Source organism: Dipodomys merriami, unplaced genomic scaffold, assembly GCF_024711535.1.
Source record: "Dipodomys merriami isolate MVZ:Mamm:240054 unplaced genomic scaffold, mDipMer1.0.p SCAF_12, whole genome shotgun sequence".
NCBI lineage: Eukaryota > Metazoa > Chordata > Mammalia > Rodentia > Heteromyidae > Dipodomys > Dipodomys merriami.
This window is the reverse complement of record NW_027202493.1, coordinates 42,404,961-42,423,102: the sequence shown is the minus strand read 5'-3', so window position 1 is coordinate 42,423,102 and position 18,142 is coordinate 42,404,961. Positions and strand designations below refer to the sequence as shown.

The 18,142-nt window shown below is 50.6% G+C and overlaps 1 protein-coding gene across 1 annotated transcript in view; it reads left to right on the top strand.

The window, feature by feature from the left end:
* Scara5 (scavenger receptor class A member 5) overlaps positions 1 to 18,142 on the top strand; it is an 80,657-nt gene that overhangs the window by 34,641 nt on the left and 27,874 nt on the right. The window contains exons 4-5 of the mRNA XM_070016738.1: positions 11,289 to 11,963; positions 17,294 to 17,374. Of these exons, the coding sequence (XP_069872839.1) occupies positions 11,289 to 11,963; positions 17,294 to 17,374 (756 nt within the window). The remainder of the gene's footprint in view (positions 1 to 11,288; positions 11,964 to 17,293; positions 17,375 to 18,142) is intronic.

Genomic DNA, 18,142 nt, shown 5'->3' with positions numbered 1-18,142 from the left:
GTGGTTCATCTCCTCTGCATCTGACTACGCACTGGCCTTTCTTGAGGCATGGAGAAGAAATACGATGCCTGAAGAGCATAAAAAGTCCCTGTTTATCACATTTAATTTCACATTTACAACAAGTGGAATTGATTCTGGCCAGCAGATCCCAAATCCTCATTTCCCAACAATATTTATTAGTGAAGACTGCTATAAAAATAAAGAAATCTGAGCATGTATCGGCTGATATATAGACTCCCAAGTGCCTAGCTTAGTGCCTGGAAATCAGTTTAAGTGCTGAATAAACGAAATTTCCTCCTTGGATTAATTATTCAGGACCTAATTATTACATAAACACTGTATGTACTAAATGTGGAAATGGCACCATGTTTTTGCTTAATAAAGTGCCACCCACTAATTTGTGTTTTAAGAATATGCTCACAATCAATGCTAGCTCAGTGATGAAATGGAATTCCAGAAGGGAGGAGCAGTTTTATGATGGGTGGGCACTCCATTTATATTTTGAAAGGCTATATATTAAGTGAAACCCAGCAAGTTAGGATTTTATTTCTCCCTTTACTTTAGAAATGGAATGTAAACTTCTGGACATGAATTCCAACTTTGGACTCAAGAAAAACACTCAGACTCACCATCTCTCTTGATATATTACTTCATCACAGGTTGGGGCTTGGTTTTATACTGTATTAATGGAAACGTTTGCTTAAGTGCAAACAAAGGTATATGGGAATGTCAGTGAGCAGCTACCATAGAACCGACCCTTTTTCTCTAAATGTGTGTCTTTTCCATGCAGGCTGGAGAATAGGCCCTGAATTTGTCTGGAAAGGTTTTAATTTCTTTATTGCTATAGAACTAACTAGAAGAAAGTATCAATAACCCCCATGTATGGAAAAGATGTACAGAGAAAAGTCCTTACAAGGAGATTTTTTTTTAATGTGTTCCAATCACATTGCATTGAATGTAACCTCTTTATGTGTACAGGCCAGTAGTGTTATCTACATTTGCACTGTTGTGCTCACTAGGAGATTTACATTTCTAAATTGAAAAATCAGATCCCACAAGGAAGTGCGTGTCCAAGGTCAGCAGCAGTGATTGGAAGGTGAGCTGGTCCTGGTAGCACCAGGCAGCCTGGCCCCAGTGGAGCTCTGAGTGGCTGCCCTGTAGCCTTTTCTCCATTGGATGGGCCCATCTGCCTCATGGTCTGACTGTGACTGGAAGATGGACACCACCTTTGCTGTGAGCCCCAACTCCTTTCCAGCTAGTCTCTAAGAGGAATAGCCATTAACCACTTTATTTGGGGCTGCATTTTGTTTACCTTCTAGTCACTTATTGACGTCTTAACTTCTTAACTTCCGTTAAGACGTTATGTCAGAATGTGATGAATTGCTAGCTCAGAGATGGGTCTTTAAAGAATTAGATTGAAATGAGGCTATTAAGATGACTGGTGTCCTAAGAAGAAGGAGCTTAGACAGACGACAGACAGACACCAGGGACCCGTGTGCACAGAAGACTATGTGAGCACACAGAGAAGGCAGCCATCTTTGAGCTCTGAATAGAAGCCTTGGAAGAGACAGTGTAATGACCCCTTGTCTTCGGTCTTTGAACCTCTAGAACTGTGAGAAAATAATGTCTGCTGCAGAAACTACTCAGCCCACAGTATCACTGCTGTGGTGAGGGGTATCTGATCAAACCAATACTATGTATTTGGTGGTGGTGGTGGTGGTGGTGGTGGTGGTGGTGGTGATGTGTTGGTCAACTTTCCGCCATAGTGAGAAAATATCTGAGATCACTAATAAGGCAGAACGAGTTATCTGGGCTCATGGTTTCAAGATTTTCATCCCTGGTTATTTGGTTCCATCACTCTGCACCTGTGGTGAGTCAGAACGTAGTAGAAGCTCTACCAAGAGCCAAGCTGCTCACCTCCTGGCAGCTAAAAGCAAAAGGGGAAAGGAAGGGATTGGGGTCCCAACATTCATTCCCTTCAAGGACACCTCCCCCCAATGACTTAACTTCCTTCCCCTAGAGCCCAACTCCTAAAGATTCCACCATTTCCCAATAGTATAGGGGCTAGGGAACCATGCTTTTAACATAAGCCTTTGAGAGGCATTCCAAAACTACAGCACTGGGGTTCAGATTGTTGTTGTTGTTTTGTTTTGTTTTTTCTCCCCAGGATCATACCCTCTTCATTTGTTTCTCTTCCTCAAATTCTTGTTCTTTTCCAGTACATTCTCCATACTGCTGACATAGGCATCTTATGAAAACAATGAGAGAATCCTCTCATACTACTAAGAATGTCCACCAATTACACTACCAGTACTCAACTTCTTTAGATCATCTTAATGCTAGACTTTGTGGTTTCTTGTTCCCAATGGATTTCATAAAACATAAGCATTTTGAAACAAAGTTATGGGTAACTTCTTTCCTTCCTCCCTTTGTTTGTTTCTTTCTTTTTTCCCTCTTTCCCTCCCTCCCTCCCTCCCTCCCTCCCTCCCTCCCTTCCTTCCTTTTTTCCTTCCTTCCTTCCTTCCTTCTTTTTTCTTTCTCTCTTCCTTTCTTTCTTTTGTTCTTTCTTTCTCTATTTCTTTCTCTCTCTTTCTTTCCCTCCCTCTCTCCCTTCTTTCCTTCCTTCCTTCCTTCCTTCCTTCCTTCCTTCCTTCCTTCCTTCCTTCCTTCCTTTCTCTTTTTTTGCACCAGTCCTATGGCTTGAACTCATGGTCCTGGGACTGTCCCTGAACTTTTGTGGCCAGGGCTAGCACTCTACCAATTTGAGCTACAGCTCCACTTCTAGTTTTCTGGTGGTTAACTGGAGATAAGAGTCTCCTAGACTTTTCTGCCTAGACTGGCTTTGAGCCAAGATCCTCAGATCTCAGCCTCCTGAATAGCTAGGATTGCAGACATGAGCCATGTGTACCAAGCTAACTTCTTTCTTTTGATATAGTTTCTTTCCCTACCCCCCTCACAAACCATGTGATGAAGAATTTGTCCCTCTGCTGCTTACAGCCCCCAGTGGTACTGCTGTCTTCATTCAGGGCCTTGAACTTGATAGGCAGGCACATACTATTTGAGCCACAGCCTCACCCAGAGAACTTATATTTTGAACTGTTCTGTATTCACCAGCAGTCAGATCCGTATGGTGTGTGAGTCCCTCACATCCATGGATGACATACTTAATGCATGCAGGAGCAAATGAGTAGCCTAGATTCAGACCTACTTGTGGTCTTATGGAGCAATGGGGAGTCAGGATGTAAAAATGCCAAAAGACAAGAGGAAGATGCACAGGAGGCTGCCAGTTAGTGCCTGGGGAGGCAGGCATGTGTCCCGTCCCTTCCTGGGATTTCTGTGGAATCAGAGTCTGCCCCAGGGTCTTAGTGGCCAACTGTGAGAAGAGACCTCAAGAAGCAGGAGTGGGCACTTGGGGCGCTGAAATCAGGAAGGAGCTAAACCAAGGCAAGGATATGGCCTTTAGTTGGCCTTCACTGCAGCCTCCTTCACCCCAGCAAAGAAGCTGATTGTAAAATCCACAGTCTGTTTTGGGAGGGCATCATTCTCCAAGTCTTGCCTCCACTTCTTAGGATTTTCCAAGGGGTTAGTCGTGATGGATGGATTTATTGGGTACCGAAGCAAGAGATCAGGAGCGAAGCTGGAGTGCACTGCTCCCAGGCAGCACCTACCAAGACTCTATAGCTGCAGCCCTGGCCAGAACAAAAGATGATCTGAGAACATGTTGGGCACAGTCCAAGGCCTGTCAAAGCAGCCCTTCTAGTCCAAGTCTGTTTTTTCCAGGAAGAGATGAGTCTTTTCTATCTCATGACACTCCATTTTCAGTCACTTGCCTACACATTTGATAACTATTCACTGGTGGCCTGTGAGATCCAGGGTTCTGTGTCAGACATGCTCTTGGTCTAAATGGTTATGTTTTGAAATGCACTTGTGAACTTACCAGGGATCAGTCACTTTGCTATCTGACCATACATGCTCTGTCAAAAAACTCGGTTCCTTAGCACTACTGGAGGTAACTTCAGACAGTTGAGCCCCCAAGATGGGAATTCAGGACTCAGCTCAATAGGAGGCTTGTGATTCATAATTCACCTTGGATCCCATTTTCACAGTAATCGGCAACAAGTTATCAGAAAGTTTGCGTGCTTGGACCACTGATAGGCAACTGTCTTTCGAGGACACAGAGTATCCAGTCCTGTCTCTGGGGAGAAGGATAAACACATTGGTGTGGTTGTCTCCCTTTGAAGTTCTGAGTAGCCATCCTAATACGGTGTCTGTGATGCCAGCTGGCGGCCACCCAGTGTGCATGCAGGGCGTCCTCTGGCTCACGATGTGTGCTCACCAGTGTGCCAAGGACAGACTCTCTTTGGAGACGATGGGTACCTGGGACGTGGCCAAACCACCACCCACCAGTGGGGGAGACATCCCTATCCTTTGCTCGTGTGTTGGGCCTAGATTTGGCCATCTTCGTTGCTTACTGAGAGAGCCTCACCAGTCTCTGGATGGACAAAGGTCAGCCCAGGTGGGCAGACAGGGTGCCATATTGACACGTGGCTTCTGGAGAGACAGCAAGGGGGTGTCCAGATTCCACTGCACTCAACAGCGCAGACCACCTGTGCAAAGGCAGAGTCTGTCCAGCCTCTTTGTCAACAGGGAGTGTGGGTGCCCTAGGCTTCAGTTCCACTTTCCTTCTGCTTCTGTGCAGGGGCTGGTGGGGTCACTGGTATGGAGGAGCAGCCCAGCTCAGCCTGCAGTGTATCCTGCTGAGCTGGAGCGACATGTGTTTCTTAAAACAATAGGAAGGAGGAGGAGGAGGAGGAGGAGGAGGAGGAGGAAGGGAGGGGAAGGAAGAGGGGGAGGAAGAGGGGGAGGAGGAGGAGGAAGGGAGGGAGGAAGAGGGGGAGGAGGAGGAGGAGGAAGAGGAGGAGTGAGGGAGGAAGGAGGAAGGGGAGGGAGAGGGGGAGGAAGAGGGGGAAGAGGAGGAGGAGGGGGAGGGGAGGAAGAGGAGGAGGAAGAGAGGGAGGGAGGGAGGAAGAAGGAAGAGGAGGAGGAGGGAGGGAGAAAGGAAGGAGGAGGAGGAGGAGGAGGAGGAGGAGGAGGAGGAGGAGGAGGAGGAGGAGGAGGAGGAAGGAAAAGATGCGGAGCTAAAAGCTTCTCCACCATCTGTCTTCTTCCATTTTCAATGGGCCCCCTTTATGCTTGGGCCTCCCACTGAGCACCCCATCCCCTTCTCTTTGTAAACTCCTGATTTGCCCTTTCAACTTCTCCATTGAGTAGCTGGTTTGGGGGTGCAGTTCCTTCCTCTACTTGAGCGACACCTGCCCCTTCCCAGGTCTGCTCTGGATGCCCCCGGAAGCCTCCAAGTCCTGGAGCCCGTCTTAGCATCCTAGCTGCGGCCCGCAATCCATCTGGACCCGCTCTGGTTTAGCAATGTCCACTGAAAGGTGCTGCTAGGTGGAAGGGTGGCCTCCAAGGTGTGGGCCGAGTCTGGAGGAAGGACCAGCTCTTTCGTTCTGGCTCTGAGACTTCTCGGGAACAGTCTGACTGGGCCCTGCTTAGCTATGGCAGGACTTTGCGCAGCTTTGACTGCTGGGCTTGGTCTCTGTAGTCTAGGGTGAGCTGGCCCGTTGTACAGATGAGAAGACTGAGGCCAGAAGACAGAAGTGACCTGGCTCGGGGCCGCCTCCTAACTCTTGCTCCAGTGGCCAGTGCCACTGCCCCCTTGGGAGGGAAAGGGAAAGTGTTTTCAGTATCGGGATAGTCTCCAGGGAAAAGGAATCCAGGTGGTCACATCATACGGGAATAACTGAAGGGAATAACACCAGCCAGGAACATCCCCTTCTCTCTAGTGCCAATCGCCAGCCCTGGTTTTTTTACCCTTATTTGTGACTTTCTAGTTCCAAATTAGGATTCCAAGGAACCCCTCCTTAGGTCTGATGAACTTACTAGAACGACTCACAGAACTTGGGGAAACATGATTACTGGCATATTCAAAAGGACATTACTAGTAGAGATGAAGAGCTTCATGGCACGACACAGGCAGGAATGGGCTAGGAGCTCTGGTACCTGTGGTATGCCACCCTCCAGCTATCGGGGAGTACCCTACATCAGCCTTCCGGGCTTTATAGTGGCTTCAATGAGTAGCATGTTCAGTGACTTGCTGACCATTGGCCAAACCCACCTTTGGTGATAGTGCGTGTGCAGGGCATGAAGCCTGGAGGCCCATCCCACACCGCACAAGGACACGCTGTGATTCGCCCATTCCTTTATGGTGAACTCGTTTGCGGCCAGAGAGAATAAATACTGAAAGATTTCTCCATCGTTTGATGTGTTTTTTTTTTCCCTAACAGTAATTTCCCAGAAGTTGGATTAGTAGGTCACAAGGTGTAGACACTTTTATGACTCTCAAAAATCCCAGCCAAATAACTTCCCAAAAGTTACACAAATTTATATTTACATTATAGATCGCAAAGCGCCCCCTTCACCACCACCACTTCACTCTGTGTGATGTCTTGGAAGAATGCATTCTGTAATCTAGCCTGAGAGATCATTTCCCAACCCCCAGGAGAACACAGAAATCCAGGGTCCACATCCAGACAAGACAACAGTGGTTACGTTTCTTCAGGCCCAGCTTCGTCATTGGTGGGATCTGGTACACAGCCCAAATGCAAGGTTCTTTGTCCATAAATACAGGCTCCTGGCTTCTGTGGTCTCTCTTGACTGTTGTGGTGGTTTTTATTTGCTGTTTACTATTCTTCTGGCACAGGGACAATGAGGGGAGGGGGCCTTTTAGTCCCCTGGGTTCCTCCACAACCTCACACATCCAGACACTCTGAATCCTCACTGCACAGGCACAGGGGAGTAGCTAGTGGCAGCAGGAAGCTAAGACCCCATCGTGGGGGCAGTGGGCAGGCCAGGCTCCATTGTTCCATAAGGCTTCACTGGCATGCACAGAGGTGAATGTTTCTCCAGGTTCCTGAGGGGGACAGTGGGACCCTAAGCCATGCTCAGGCCTGTGTGATGGTCCCGCGCAGGCACCAGGAGAGCCTGGCTCTCTCCTGCACCTCGGGGTCAGGACAGCCATGAGGGGATCCAGGGTGTTTCGGGGTGCTTGGTGCCACGGGTTCCCACACTCCCTTAGAAAGGGGCAGCTGCGCCAGGCTTCTCGCGCTGGCCTCCTCCGCAGTGCTCCCTTCATCCGCGGCTGATAACGGACAGCTGATAATGAGCATGATGCGCCCTACTTTCCCAGGCTGCTGGGAGACAGGAAGACTGAGCTTGGCGGACAGTGGCGTTTAATAAAGTCACCTCCTTCCCTGCCTAGCCTACTTGGAGTAAGGCATCCATCTATCTCAGAGTAGGCCTGGAGACAGGGTACTACAATAAGGGCGGGGGGGGCGGGGCGCAGGGGGCGTCCATGCTCATCCTTATTTCATTGTTTAGGCACTCTCCTGGTGTTCCAGAGTCTCCATTTCTCAGCATTAGGAACACTTGTCTTTTCTGTTTCCCAAGAGAAGTTACATTGGAAATTAAGTGAAACAGTGAATGTGGGTTTTTTCCACTTTCTTTCCTTTCCTTCTTTCCCTTCTTTCCTCCCTCCCTTCTTCTCCGCTCCCTTCCTCCCTCTTTCCCTCCCTCCCCTACCTCCCTTCCTTCCTTCCTTCCTTCCTTCCTTCCTTCCTTCCTGCCTGCCTGCCTTCCTGCCTTCCTTCTTTCTTTCCTTCCTTCCTTCTTTCCTTCCTTCCTTCCCTCCTTCCTACCCTCCATATCAGTACTGGGACTTGTATTCAGAGCCTTTCACTCTTACCCAACTTTTTCACTCACAATTGGCACTCTACCACTTGAGCCATACCTGTCTAATTGGAGATAAGAGTCTCACAGACTTTCTTATCCAGACTTTCTATCTTCAAACTGTAAGCCTCTGATTTCTGTATCCTGAATAGGTAGGATTACAGATATGAGCCACCAGAGGCCTGTGTAATGTGAATTTCTCTACAAAAATGCATGATATTAACCAATGTCTGAGGCTTAGGTCACTAACCATCAAAGAGAATGTAGAGCCTTTTGCCTTGCACACACACAGACACACCCACACCCCCCCACACACCCCCCATACACACCCATGCACATGGGCACACACATACCTTGCTTGCATTAAAGGTATGACTACTATGTCTGGGGGAGCCATCTGGCTGCTCAGATCACATGTGGAGCACCCCGCTTCACCTGCAGATGAGGATGTGGGTAGGGTGCGATGGGAGCAGTTTGCGTGAACCCTGTGTGGCAAATCACCGCTCCCTGCCTCAGCGCTCATACAGTAGTCTTACATTACATGCTGATTAGGCTCCAGCAGTCAATACTAAGCTGGAATCTGCAGTTGAATTCTATATGATTCCTACACAGCACTCTGAGCCCAGGGAGGTGAGGTTGTGCCTGAGAGCTCACGACCTTCAAAACATATTCCGCGACCTTCAAAACATATTCCACGACCTTCAAAACATATTCCGTGTCCCTGACCCGCACCAAGTTTGTTCTCTACCTGCCACACTTGTAGCATTTGACAGAGTTATTCAGGCTGGGGACTCTGTTTTTGTTCTTGGATTTGTGTGTGCAGCTGGGCTGAGATTTGAACTCACACTCTTGGCCCTCACACTCTAGCTTGGCTTTTTCACTCAGGCTGGTGCAGTACCACTGGAGCCACAGCTTCCAGCCAGGAATTCGGACACCAAACCTCAAAGTTCCAAAGCCAGTCTCCTGGCAGTGTGGCCCTATGAGTTACTTAGCCTCTGCGTGCCTCTGTTTCCCCATTTGCAAATGAGGACACTTAATGCCACTTGAAGGACTCATTCTTACCCCATAGGCTTGTCTGGAGACGTGTTGTGTTCATGTGGAAAGCTCTGAGAACAGTGCTTGGTGCACAATGAGGACAGAGGAAATGCCGCTGTGATACTGACACGATCATTTATTTTCCCCTTTGTGAAAGTATAAAAGTTAAAGAATAATTAAAACACGTGAAAAGTAGATATGCCAGGCAAAGAGATAAATGAGCAGTTTGCATAAACACGAATTAAGAGAGTCACACTCAAGAACTGTTCCGTGCTGCGGACAGTCGGCATCTGGAAGGAATTAGAGGGGAGGGGAGGGGAGGGGTGGGTGTGAGCAGAGAATACCGGGTGACTGTCGGAGGGAGATAATTCACTCTGGAGTGCATAAATGATCCCCAAGGACAGAGGCTGCCCTAGGCTCAGGGAGCACAGAGGAGGCCCCAAGAATATTTACCTCCTAACAGTGATCTGACCGTCCAGGAACCTAACCTGTCTGACTCACTACAGTGAGCTGATCCACTGCCTGTTCTTAAACAGAATTGCACTAAAAATCGGGTACAATTTTTATATCTATGAAATGAACACTAAGAAAGGCGCCGTTTACACCTGTAAACCTAGCTACTCAGGAGGCTAAGATCTGAGGATCATGGTTTGAAGCCAGCCCTGGCAGAAAAGTGCATGAAACCTTTATCTTCAATTAACCAACAAAATGCCAGAAGTGGAGCTTTGACTCAAATGGTAGAACATGAGCCTTGAGTGAAAAAAATAAGGATCAGAGGCCTAGTTAAAGCTCCAATACTGGCACACAAGCATGTGCACACACACACACACACACACACACACAAAACTAGAAATTAACACTAGGAAAATTGTAATACTAGATGAAATGAGGATGGATTGAAATTGGCACCCTTAAAAATCTGCAATATAAATATAAATTAGCATAATTTGAAGGAAGTAATTTGGCTGGGGATTTTGAGTTGTAAAAATGTCAACACCTTTGACCTACTAACCCAACTTCTTGGAATTTATTGCTAGGAAAAACTTTTTTAAAAAGAAGAACATATGTCAGTATGTATTTACGATGTTTAAAAACAAGATCCCACCGTTCCAAGAATGGCTAAATTATAGCAAATCCCTTGAGGGACACTTATACAGTCATCAAAATTATAAAAGACAGGGAGAAGGATGGAAAAAAATGTTTGAGAAATAATCATAGCATGAGGTGGAGTCTCATCTTTTCCTGCCTCCAACACGACTCACCCCCCACCCCCCAATACTGGCTGGACTGGACTTCCCTAGTGTGGAGAGCCAGGTGGAGAAGCAAGCATGGTTGGCCATGCCAGCACCTAGATGGGCGGTGCCAGTTCCCATCTCCCAGGCAACACAGGGATGCCGGAGTCGAGGGATTCCTGTCTGCCCTCTTAGTGTTGTGATGCAGCTGTTTTATAACCAAGGAAAGGATCTCGCTTTGAGAGGCAAGGGCGGGGAGTCACTGGATGGATTGTTTGCTACGGAAAACAGGGGACGAAGGAGGAGAGTGGGAGGGCAGTTTCCATCTGCTCGGGGGGGCTCAGGCTGCAGCTGGACGGAGGTACATGGAACTCCAGAGGCCACGGGAAAAGCACTGTGATCTTGCTCTGGTTGGGATGATTCCCAGGACAGATTTCTTTTCCAAGTACTTTCAGACCATGGCAAGTAGCTACCTCCTAGAGCTGAGGGTTCATAGCACTTAGTGTCTTGTCACACACACACACACACACACACACACACACACACACACACACACACACGCCTGGGCACTGTCCTTTAGCTTTTCCCACTCAAGACCGTTGCTTTCCCACTTGAGACACAGCTCCACTTTTGGCTCTTTGGTGAGATAATTGGAGGTAAGGGTCTCATAGTCTTTCCTGCCTGGGTTGGTTTTGAACTAAGATCCTCAGATCTCAGCCCACTGAGTAGCTAGGCTTATAGGTATGAGCTCATGGAAGCCCAACTAAGCAACCAGAATCTTAAATTGAACCACATAAAACTGCCCGTACCCAACCACTTCCATCGTCCAAAAATGGCAGTTTCATTTGGACCACTGAACCCAGGCCTGGCTAGATAGAGTGGTGTAGCAGATCAACTTGTCTGTACCTTGGGATTATTGCGGGGTCTTTTAATAGTTTCAGACCCTAGGTTGTATTCCAGATCAACTCAGTTATAGTTTTCACAGGCAGCCTGGAGGTGTGGCTCGAGTTATAGAGCTCCTGCTGGGTGAGACACCTGTCCAGGTGATCTTACTGTGTGGACAGCTTTGGGGTCCTGTGGGCTTTAGTCGGCACAGAGTCTGGGATCTAATGAAACAGCCTCCTCTGCTCTTCCTTCACTGGCATTTACCGAGCACCTGCTGCACGCCAGGCTTGCCCGGCCCTTCCTTCCTCACCTCTCTCTCTCTTCTCCTGTCCTCCGCCTCCCCCTCTGCAGTGTCCAGGCCCCGCAGCCACCCTGACGACCTGAAGGCACTGACTCGCCACGTGAACCGGCTCAACGAGAGCTTCCGGGACTTGCAGCTGCGGCTGCTGCAGGCCCCACTGCAGGCCGACCTGGCGGAGCAGGTGTGGAGCGCGCAGGAGGCGCTGCAGAACCAGACGGACGCACTGCAGCTGCTGGCGGGCGCCGTGCAGCGGCTGGAGGGCGCGCTGTGGGCCCTGCGCGCCAGGGCCACGCAGACGGAGCAGGCCGTGGCCCTGCTGCGGGACCGCACGGGCCAGCAGGGCGACTGGACACAGCTGGAGCTGTACCAGCTACAGGTGGACAGCAACCGCAGCCAGCTGCTGCTGCGGCATCACGCGGGCCTGCTGGACGGGCTGGCGCACCGGGTGGGGGTCCTGGGCGAGGAGCTGGCCGACGTGGGGGGCGCGCTGCACGGGCTCAACCGCAGCCTGTCCTACGACGTGGCGCTGCACGGCACGCGGCTGCGGGACCTGCAGGTGCTGGTGAGCAACGCCAGCGAGGATGCGCGCCGCATGCGCAGGGTGCACTTGGACCTGGAGCTGCAGCTCAAGCAGGAGCTGGCCATGCTCAACGTGGTGACGGAGGACCTGCGCCTCAAGGACTGGGAGCACTCCATCGCCCTCAGGAACATCTCCCTGGCCAAAGGTGAGACGACCTCGGCAAACGGCGCCCGGCCCAGGACGCTGCCTCCTGGCTGCTCCCGCTCAGGTCCCCCCAAGCCCCATCCCCAAGTGACAACCCATCCCCACGTTTAGTCTTGCCCTGCAGCACTCTGGAACTTTCTGGCCACTGCTAAGCCCCTTGAGCAAACCTTCTAAGTCAGAGTATGGACTCCACTCTTGGCCAGGAGTAGCAATCTAGGATATGAATAGTCAGAGCTTAGCTCGACCTTGCTGTAGTCTCCAAGATCTTGGAGCTCTGGGAAGAGAGGCAGGAGGAGAGAGGGGCTTCCCCTGTCTTATGTGTTCAGAGGCTCGAGCACCAAGGAGTGGAGAATTCCTAAGTCACACCTGGCCTTCCAGGCTGTTAGGAAGATGTATGCATCTAGGCAGAATATATGTCAAATTAACACTTTATTACTTTTATGCATAAACCACTGGGTATGGTTGTACGAAGCTATAGTCCCAATCAGTGAGATGCACAGATGGGAGGAGCCCAAGTCTGAGGCCAACCTGGGTTACATGGTGAAATCCTGTCCATAGTAAGACAGACAGGCAGGCAGACAGATAGACAGAGACTGATAGACAGATCAATAGATCAACAGATAGATAGATAGACAGACAGACAGATATGGGAAGCAGAGGTAGAAGGATTGAAAGTTTAAAGTCAGACAGGGCAAAGTTGGCTAGCCCCTATCTCAAGAGGGCTATCTCTAAAAGTAAAAAGGCTGGGGAGGGGGCAGCTCAAATGATTCTAAGGCCTTGGGCTCAGGCACACACACACACACACACACACACACACACACACACACACACACACACACACACACACACACACACACACACACACACACACACACACACACACACACACACACACACACACACACACACACACACACACACACACACACACACACACACACACACACACACACACACACACTCCTACTCTGCTCTATTCTGTCTTGGAATCCACAAATATTCAATTGTGTGTATTTTTCAACCATGAGAGTATATTTACATTATCCCTGAACCCGGCCCAAATGGTTTCCATTGTCTCTTAGTTATGCAGTTTTCTGTGAGTTTTGTCTCCAGTTTGTTTTTCATGGAGATTCACAGCAGGATTTTCTGATTTCTCCTTTGGATTTCCATCCTCCATCAGGTCTGGTCAAACCTCTATGGTTTCTAAGTTGCAGAACTTAGATTATCTGAGCGAGGAGGTATGCCAGGGGAGGAAGGTCCAGTGAAGGCCAGGGGCAGGCCTTCCCACCCTGTGCAACGGTTCTGCGTGCCAGAACGTGAGCTTGCTAGAATCTCAGAACCTGAGCTTGCTAGAATCTCAGGACGTGAGCTTGCTAGAATCTCAGGATGTGAGCTTGTTAGAATTCAGAACGTGAGCTTGTTAGAATCTCAGAACGTGAGCTTGCTAGAATCTCAGAACGTGAGCTTGCTAGAATCTCAGAACATGAGCTTGCTAGAATCTCAGGACGTGAGCTTGCTAGAATCTCAGGATGTGAGCTTGCTAGAATCTCAGGACATGAGCTTGCTAGAATCTCAGGAGACTAGAGTGGGAAGAGATTGCTGACCCATCTGCTCTAACCATCTACTCTCCCCTTCCACATCTGACTCCACCCTGAAGTGGTGGAGGGCACAGAATGAAATGAACTGCTGTACCAGCCTGCCCCCACCACCTTTGCCCTTGAGGCCCCAGGACCGCAGCCAGAGCTGTCCCTGCATCTTGTGGGATCCCCGTCTCCCTGGCTGTGAGATGTTGCTGGCGGTTCTGGTTCTGGTTCTATTGCTTACTTGAGGGTAGAGCAGTGTCTCGAATAAGGAAAGGGAGAGTTCTGTCTGCTCTAAAGGAATAGATGTCTCTGGGCCCTAGGAACTGGAAGTCTAGCAGTCAGCTCTGGGCCTCCACCCTTGGTCAGCTGCCCTGGGGCTGGCGTGGTGTTGTGTTTATTTGGGTCAGTGTACTGCAGGCTTTGGCTGGCTCATCGCTGTCCTGGTCATTTGTCCTCCCCTTCCAGCTCACACCGTCTCCCTCCCCAAATCCTGGAACAAGGATGGGGAAAAGATTGCCTCTCCCTCTATTGATTGGCTGGTCCCCAGGATGGCCTCTCAGGGCTGCTCCCAAATGCTCAGACACCGGTCTTCATCCGGTTAGAAGGTGCCATCCTCCTAATCCTGATTGTGCGGGATACAGGGCCAGAGAGGTGGCTCCAGTGTCCACACAGGCCGGGCCACTGTGGGGGTGGTGACACACGGGCATGTGCACAGAGGCTGCCTGCTCAAGGTCCTGCCCTTGGGAGCCAGCTCCCAAACCCGCCCTGGCTGTGAGGTTTGGGCACTCTACCTATGCTGTGCCAAGACATGCAGCAGGGGAGGGGGGAGGCCTAAGGGTGACTCTGGGGCTCAGAGGGACTAGAAATGCTCCGCCCGATATGTGAGGACACTGGGGGGCAGGGGGGGGCTGTGTCAGGAACCTCAAGTCCACAGTGTGAGGTGAGGCTGGAAAGGACCTGCAGGATCTGTGAATGGCGGCCGCGCCCCGCCCCCCCCCCCCGCCCCCCCCTCTGGGAGGGCCACCCAGGGCTCCGAGCACATTTGCTTGTTTCCATATTTGGGGGATATTCATCAGAGAGCAGTGGACACCGTGGGTAGAGAGAGTGAACACAAGGCGCCTTTAGAAGGCAGGGGCCAGTGAGGGTGGTGGACTGAGGGAGGAGGCAAAGACACGAAAGGGACTGTGCACCGCAGCCTTCCATGAGAGCATGCGCATGCTGGGAAAGAGCATGAGCAGGAAAGGGATTCCCAGCCTGGATCCCTGAGAGAACAGCAGCGCCATGGGCATACAAGCCCGGCCTCCACTGCACCCCCAGGGGCAGCCGCCGTGACTTCAGAAGCACCCAGTTCTGGTCACTTGCAGCCAGGCTTGTCTCACCAGAGATGTGCGCCTGCCTCCGCTTCTCCCTGATCATCTCTGCCAAGCTCCCCACCAGCCTCTTCCTTGTGCTGAAATATCTATAGACACCATTATAAGACGATCTTTAGACCCTCCTCTAACTGGATTAGCTGCCCAAGGAAAGCAGAGCGACTCCAGCTGCACCTTAGAATAAGGCTAACCGTTCTAACCGTTCGCATGAAGCTTCAGCGTGAGGCCAGCGTGACCTTGCCGCTGAAGGTTATCAGGCCCCTTCCTCCTCGCTCCGAGGCATGGGGAAAACAAATCTCTCTCTCCTTGTCACAGACCAGGACCTGAGCTCAAGACACTCCACATCCATATTCACGTTCCACAGTATCTCCACCCCTACCCCGCCCCCTCTGTCGAGGCTCTGCCCTGCGCTGGACTGCATCCCTCCTTGGTCAGAAAAGCCGTGCCCTGGGTCTGTGCTAATCAGCTTTCTGCCTCTGGGACAAAACATTGGCAAGAGTCAGCTTGTAAAAAAGAGAAGGTTTATTTTGTCTGAGTTTTGGAAGTTTGGGTCTGCAATCCGTTGGCCCAATTACTTTATTAGAAGAAGCTATATCCAGGAAGGAGAGAAAGAGACAGACAGACAGAGACAAGAGACAGAGAGAAATGTGTGTCAGAATCACAACATCTCTTCCAATTCATGCTCTCTAACTCCCTCCATCTGGCTTCTGCTGCTTACATCTTTCACCACCTCATGGGCTCTAAACACTGGAATCAGAAAGGTCAAGCTTTGCTTTGCTTTACTTCTCAAACTTGTGAATTTTTTAAAATGTTGAGCACTTTTTATTCTGTTGAATTATTAGAGATCTGTCAGCTTTAGTGAGAGGCTGAGGGCGATGCAAACTTTTGGCATGTACCAGGACATCTTGATCTTGGCGGCCTGGTTGTTTGGTATGGTTGCATAGATTCATTCATTCATCAAATATGTATTGTGCAAGACACTGTCATGGTGCTGCTTGGGTTTCCTAAAGGCTGCTCCACCAGAGTACCACGCGGGTGGCCAAAACTACTAGACGTTTATTCTCCACAGATCTGAAGTCTTCCAGTCCAAAATCAAGGTGTGAACAGGGTCCCGTCTCCCTGAGCGCTCCGAGGCAGGGTCCTTTCTGCTCTTTCTAACTTCTGATGGCTGCTGGAGTCCCCGGCATCCCTTGGCCTGCAAACGCATCCCTCCTGTGTCTGCCTGTGTCGGCACGTGGCGTTCGTGTAGCTGGGGCTCTCTATTTACTCTCTATTTACTCTTTTGAGGATACCAGTCATTGGATTAGGGCTCACCACACTCCAGTATGAGTTCATTATAATGATACACAACTGTAAAAACTCTTTTCCTCACAAGAGGGAGGCAGTGGTGCTGTGGCTCAAGTGGTAGAGTGCTCACCTTGAGCTGAAAAGCCCAGGGACAGCAAGCACCCAGCCACAGCTCAAGCCCCATGACAAAAACCTTGTTCCAGGTTGGTGAAGGTGGGGGGGGGGAGGAATCTGGGTTCAGGTTCAGATTTCTGGCTGCACACTTGCGGGAAGGAAGGTTGGTTTCTGAGAGCTGCTGGGCGAGGGCTGCCACCCCTGCGACTTCCCGTGCACTCAGTCATGGTCAAGCATTGAAGCCAGGCCTCCCAGACCTCCGCTTTCTAACCTACTGGGCCTCCAGCTGCACATCCTGTCTGACCCCTGTCCATTCACTGTCCTAGCCAGGCCCAGGGCCCCAGGAACAAAATCCTTAAACCACAGACATTTGTTTTCCCCCCGTTTGGGAGGTTGGAAGTCTGAGATCAGAGTGCACCATGTCGTTATTTACTGAAGAGAGAAAGAGAGAGAGAGGGAGGGAGGGAGGAGGGAGAGAGAGAGAGGAGAGAGAGAAACAGAGACAGAGACAGAGAGAGAAAAAGGGAGAGGGCGACAGGAGAGGTGGGAGGAGGGAGGGAAAGCCAGCACAAGTGTCAGCCTGAGCTCCCTTCTTATAAAATCTCTTCTCTAAAGCCATTAATCCCAGCAGCCCGGCTCCACCCTTCTGACCTCATCTAAACCAAATCCCTTTCCAGAAGCCCCACCTCCTCCCGAGACCCTCGGAGTAAGAACCCCAACACACACATCTGAGGGGGATACAAACGTCGGGTTCCTGGAGAACCTCGCCCTCTCCCTTCGCTAGCGCCTGTTGCTCCCAGAACGCTCACTTCAACGCCACTGCTTCCAGAAAGCCTTCCTTGGTGGCCCCGAGGCTGAGCCTGGACAGCAGGATGCTGACCCTGTGTGGGGAGAGGGAGCGTTTGCTTCCTCTGCAGATGTCCTGGCCCTGTTTGGGAAGCAGTCCCCTAACCTTGCTGCTGTGTTCCCCCTTCCAGGGCCACCGGGACCCAAAGGTGACCAGGGTGATGAAGGGAAGGAAGGCAGGCCTGGCATTCCTGGACTACCTGGACTTCGAGGTAATGGGGGGGGATCCCTAGTTGGGATCTGGGGGAGACCTGCAAGTCTCCTCCTGGCCTCTCCTTCCTCATTGGTATGGCTGTGGGCTCCCTGTAGGGTGCTCACCTTTAGTTTTCAGTGTTCTGTTCTGCCAAGAGCTCTGGAGGTCATGGGTTGGCAATGGGACAAAGATACGTTTTCCTAGAAAGTGCCAGAATCTGAAGAGATCCCCCATCCAGGAGCAAAGGTCCACGCAGCCAGCTGGAGATGTTCTACCATCCAGGGCAATATCTGAGGAAGTCGCTTCCCAGCATTCAGTGCTTCCTGACTCATCCACAGGCTCCTGAAGCCCCTGCTCTGTCTTACTTCTCGTTGAACCTGCCCTGGTCTAGGAATGGGCTGCACAGGCCTCACCTCCTCTGCTGTATCGGGGGAAGAGGGTGTACCCTGCCTTCTTCTTTGACTCCGTGTCACGGAAGGTCCACGCAGTGACTTTTCCAAAGTCTTCATCCGTGTCTGTCCATTCCCGAGCCTGCGCAAGGCACCGTACTCTCCCGTGAGGGTGAAGAGGCAGAACAGTGGTGACTGGGAGGACCGGGGCGAGGCATCTGATTACATGAAGAGTTATTGCTGCTACAATCGCCAAAGATCCCGTGGAAAGCGGGTGAAAAATACAGCAGAAGGGCCCAGCCGCTGCCCTGATCGTGAACTAAGCACTCAAGGGCAGTGATGGGAGGGAGACACGAGAGGGAAAGCGGGAACAGCTGATGCTAAACGAAAGGAAAGAA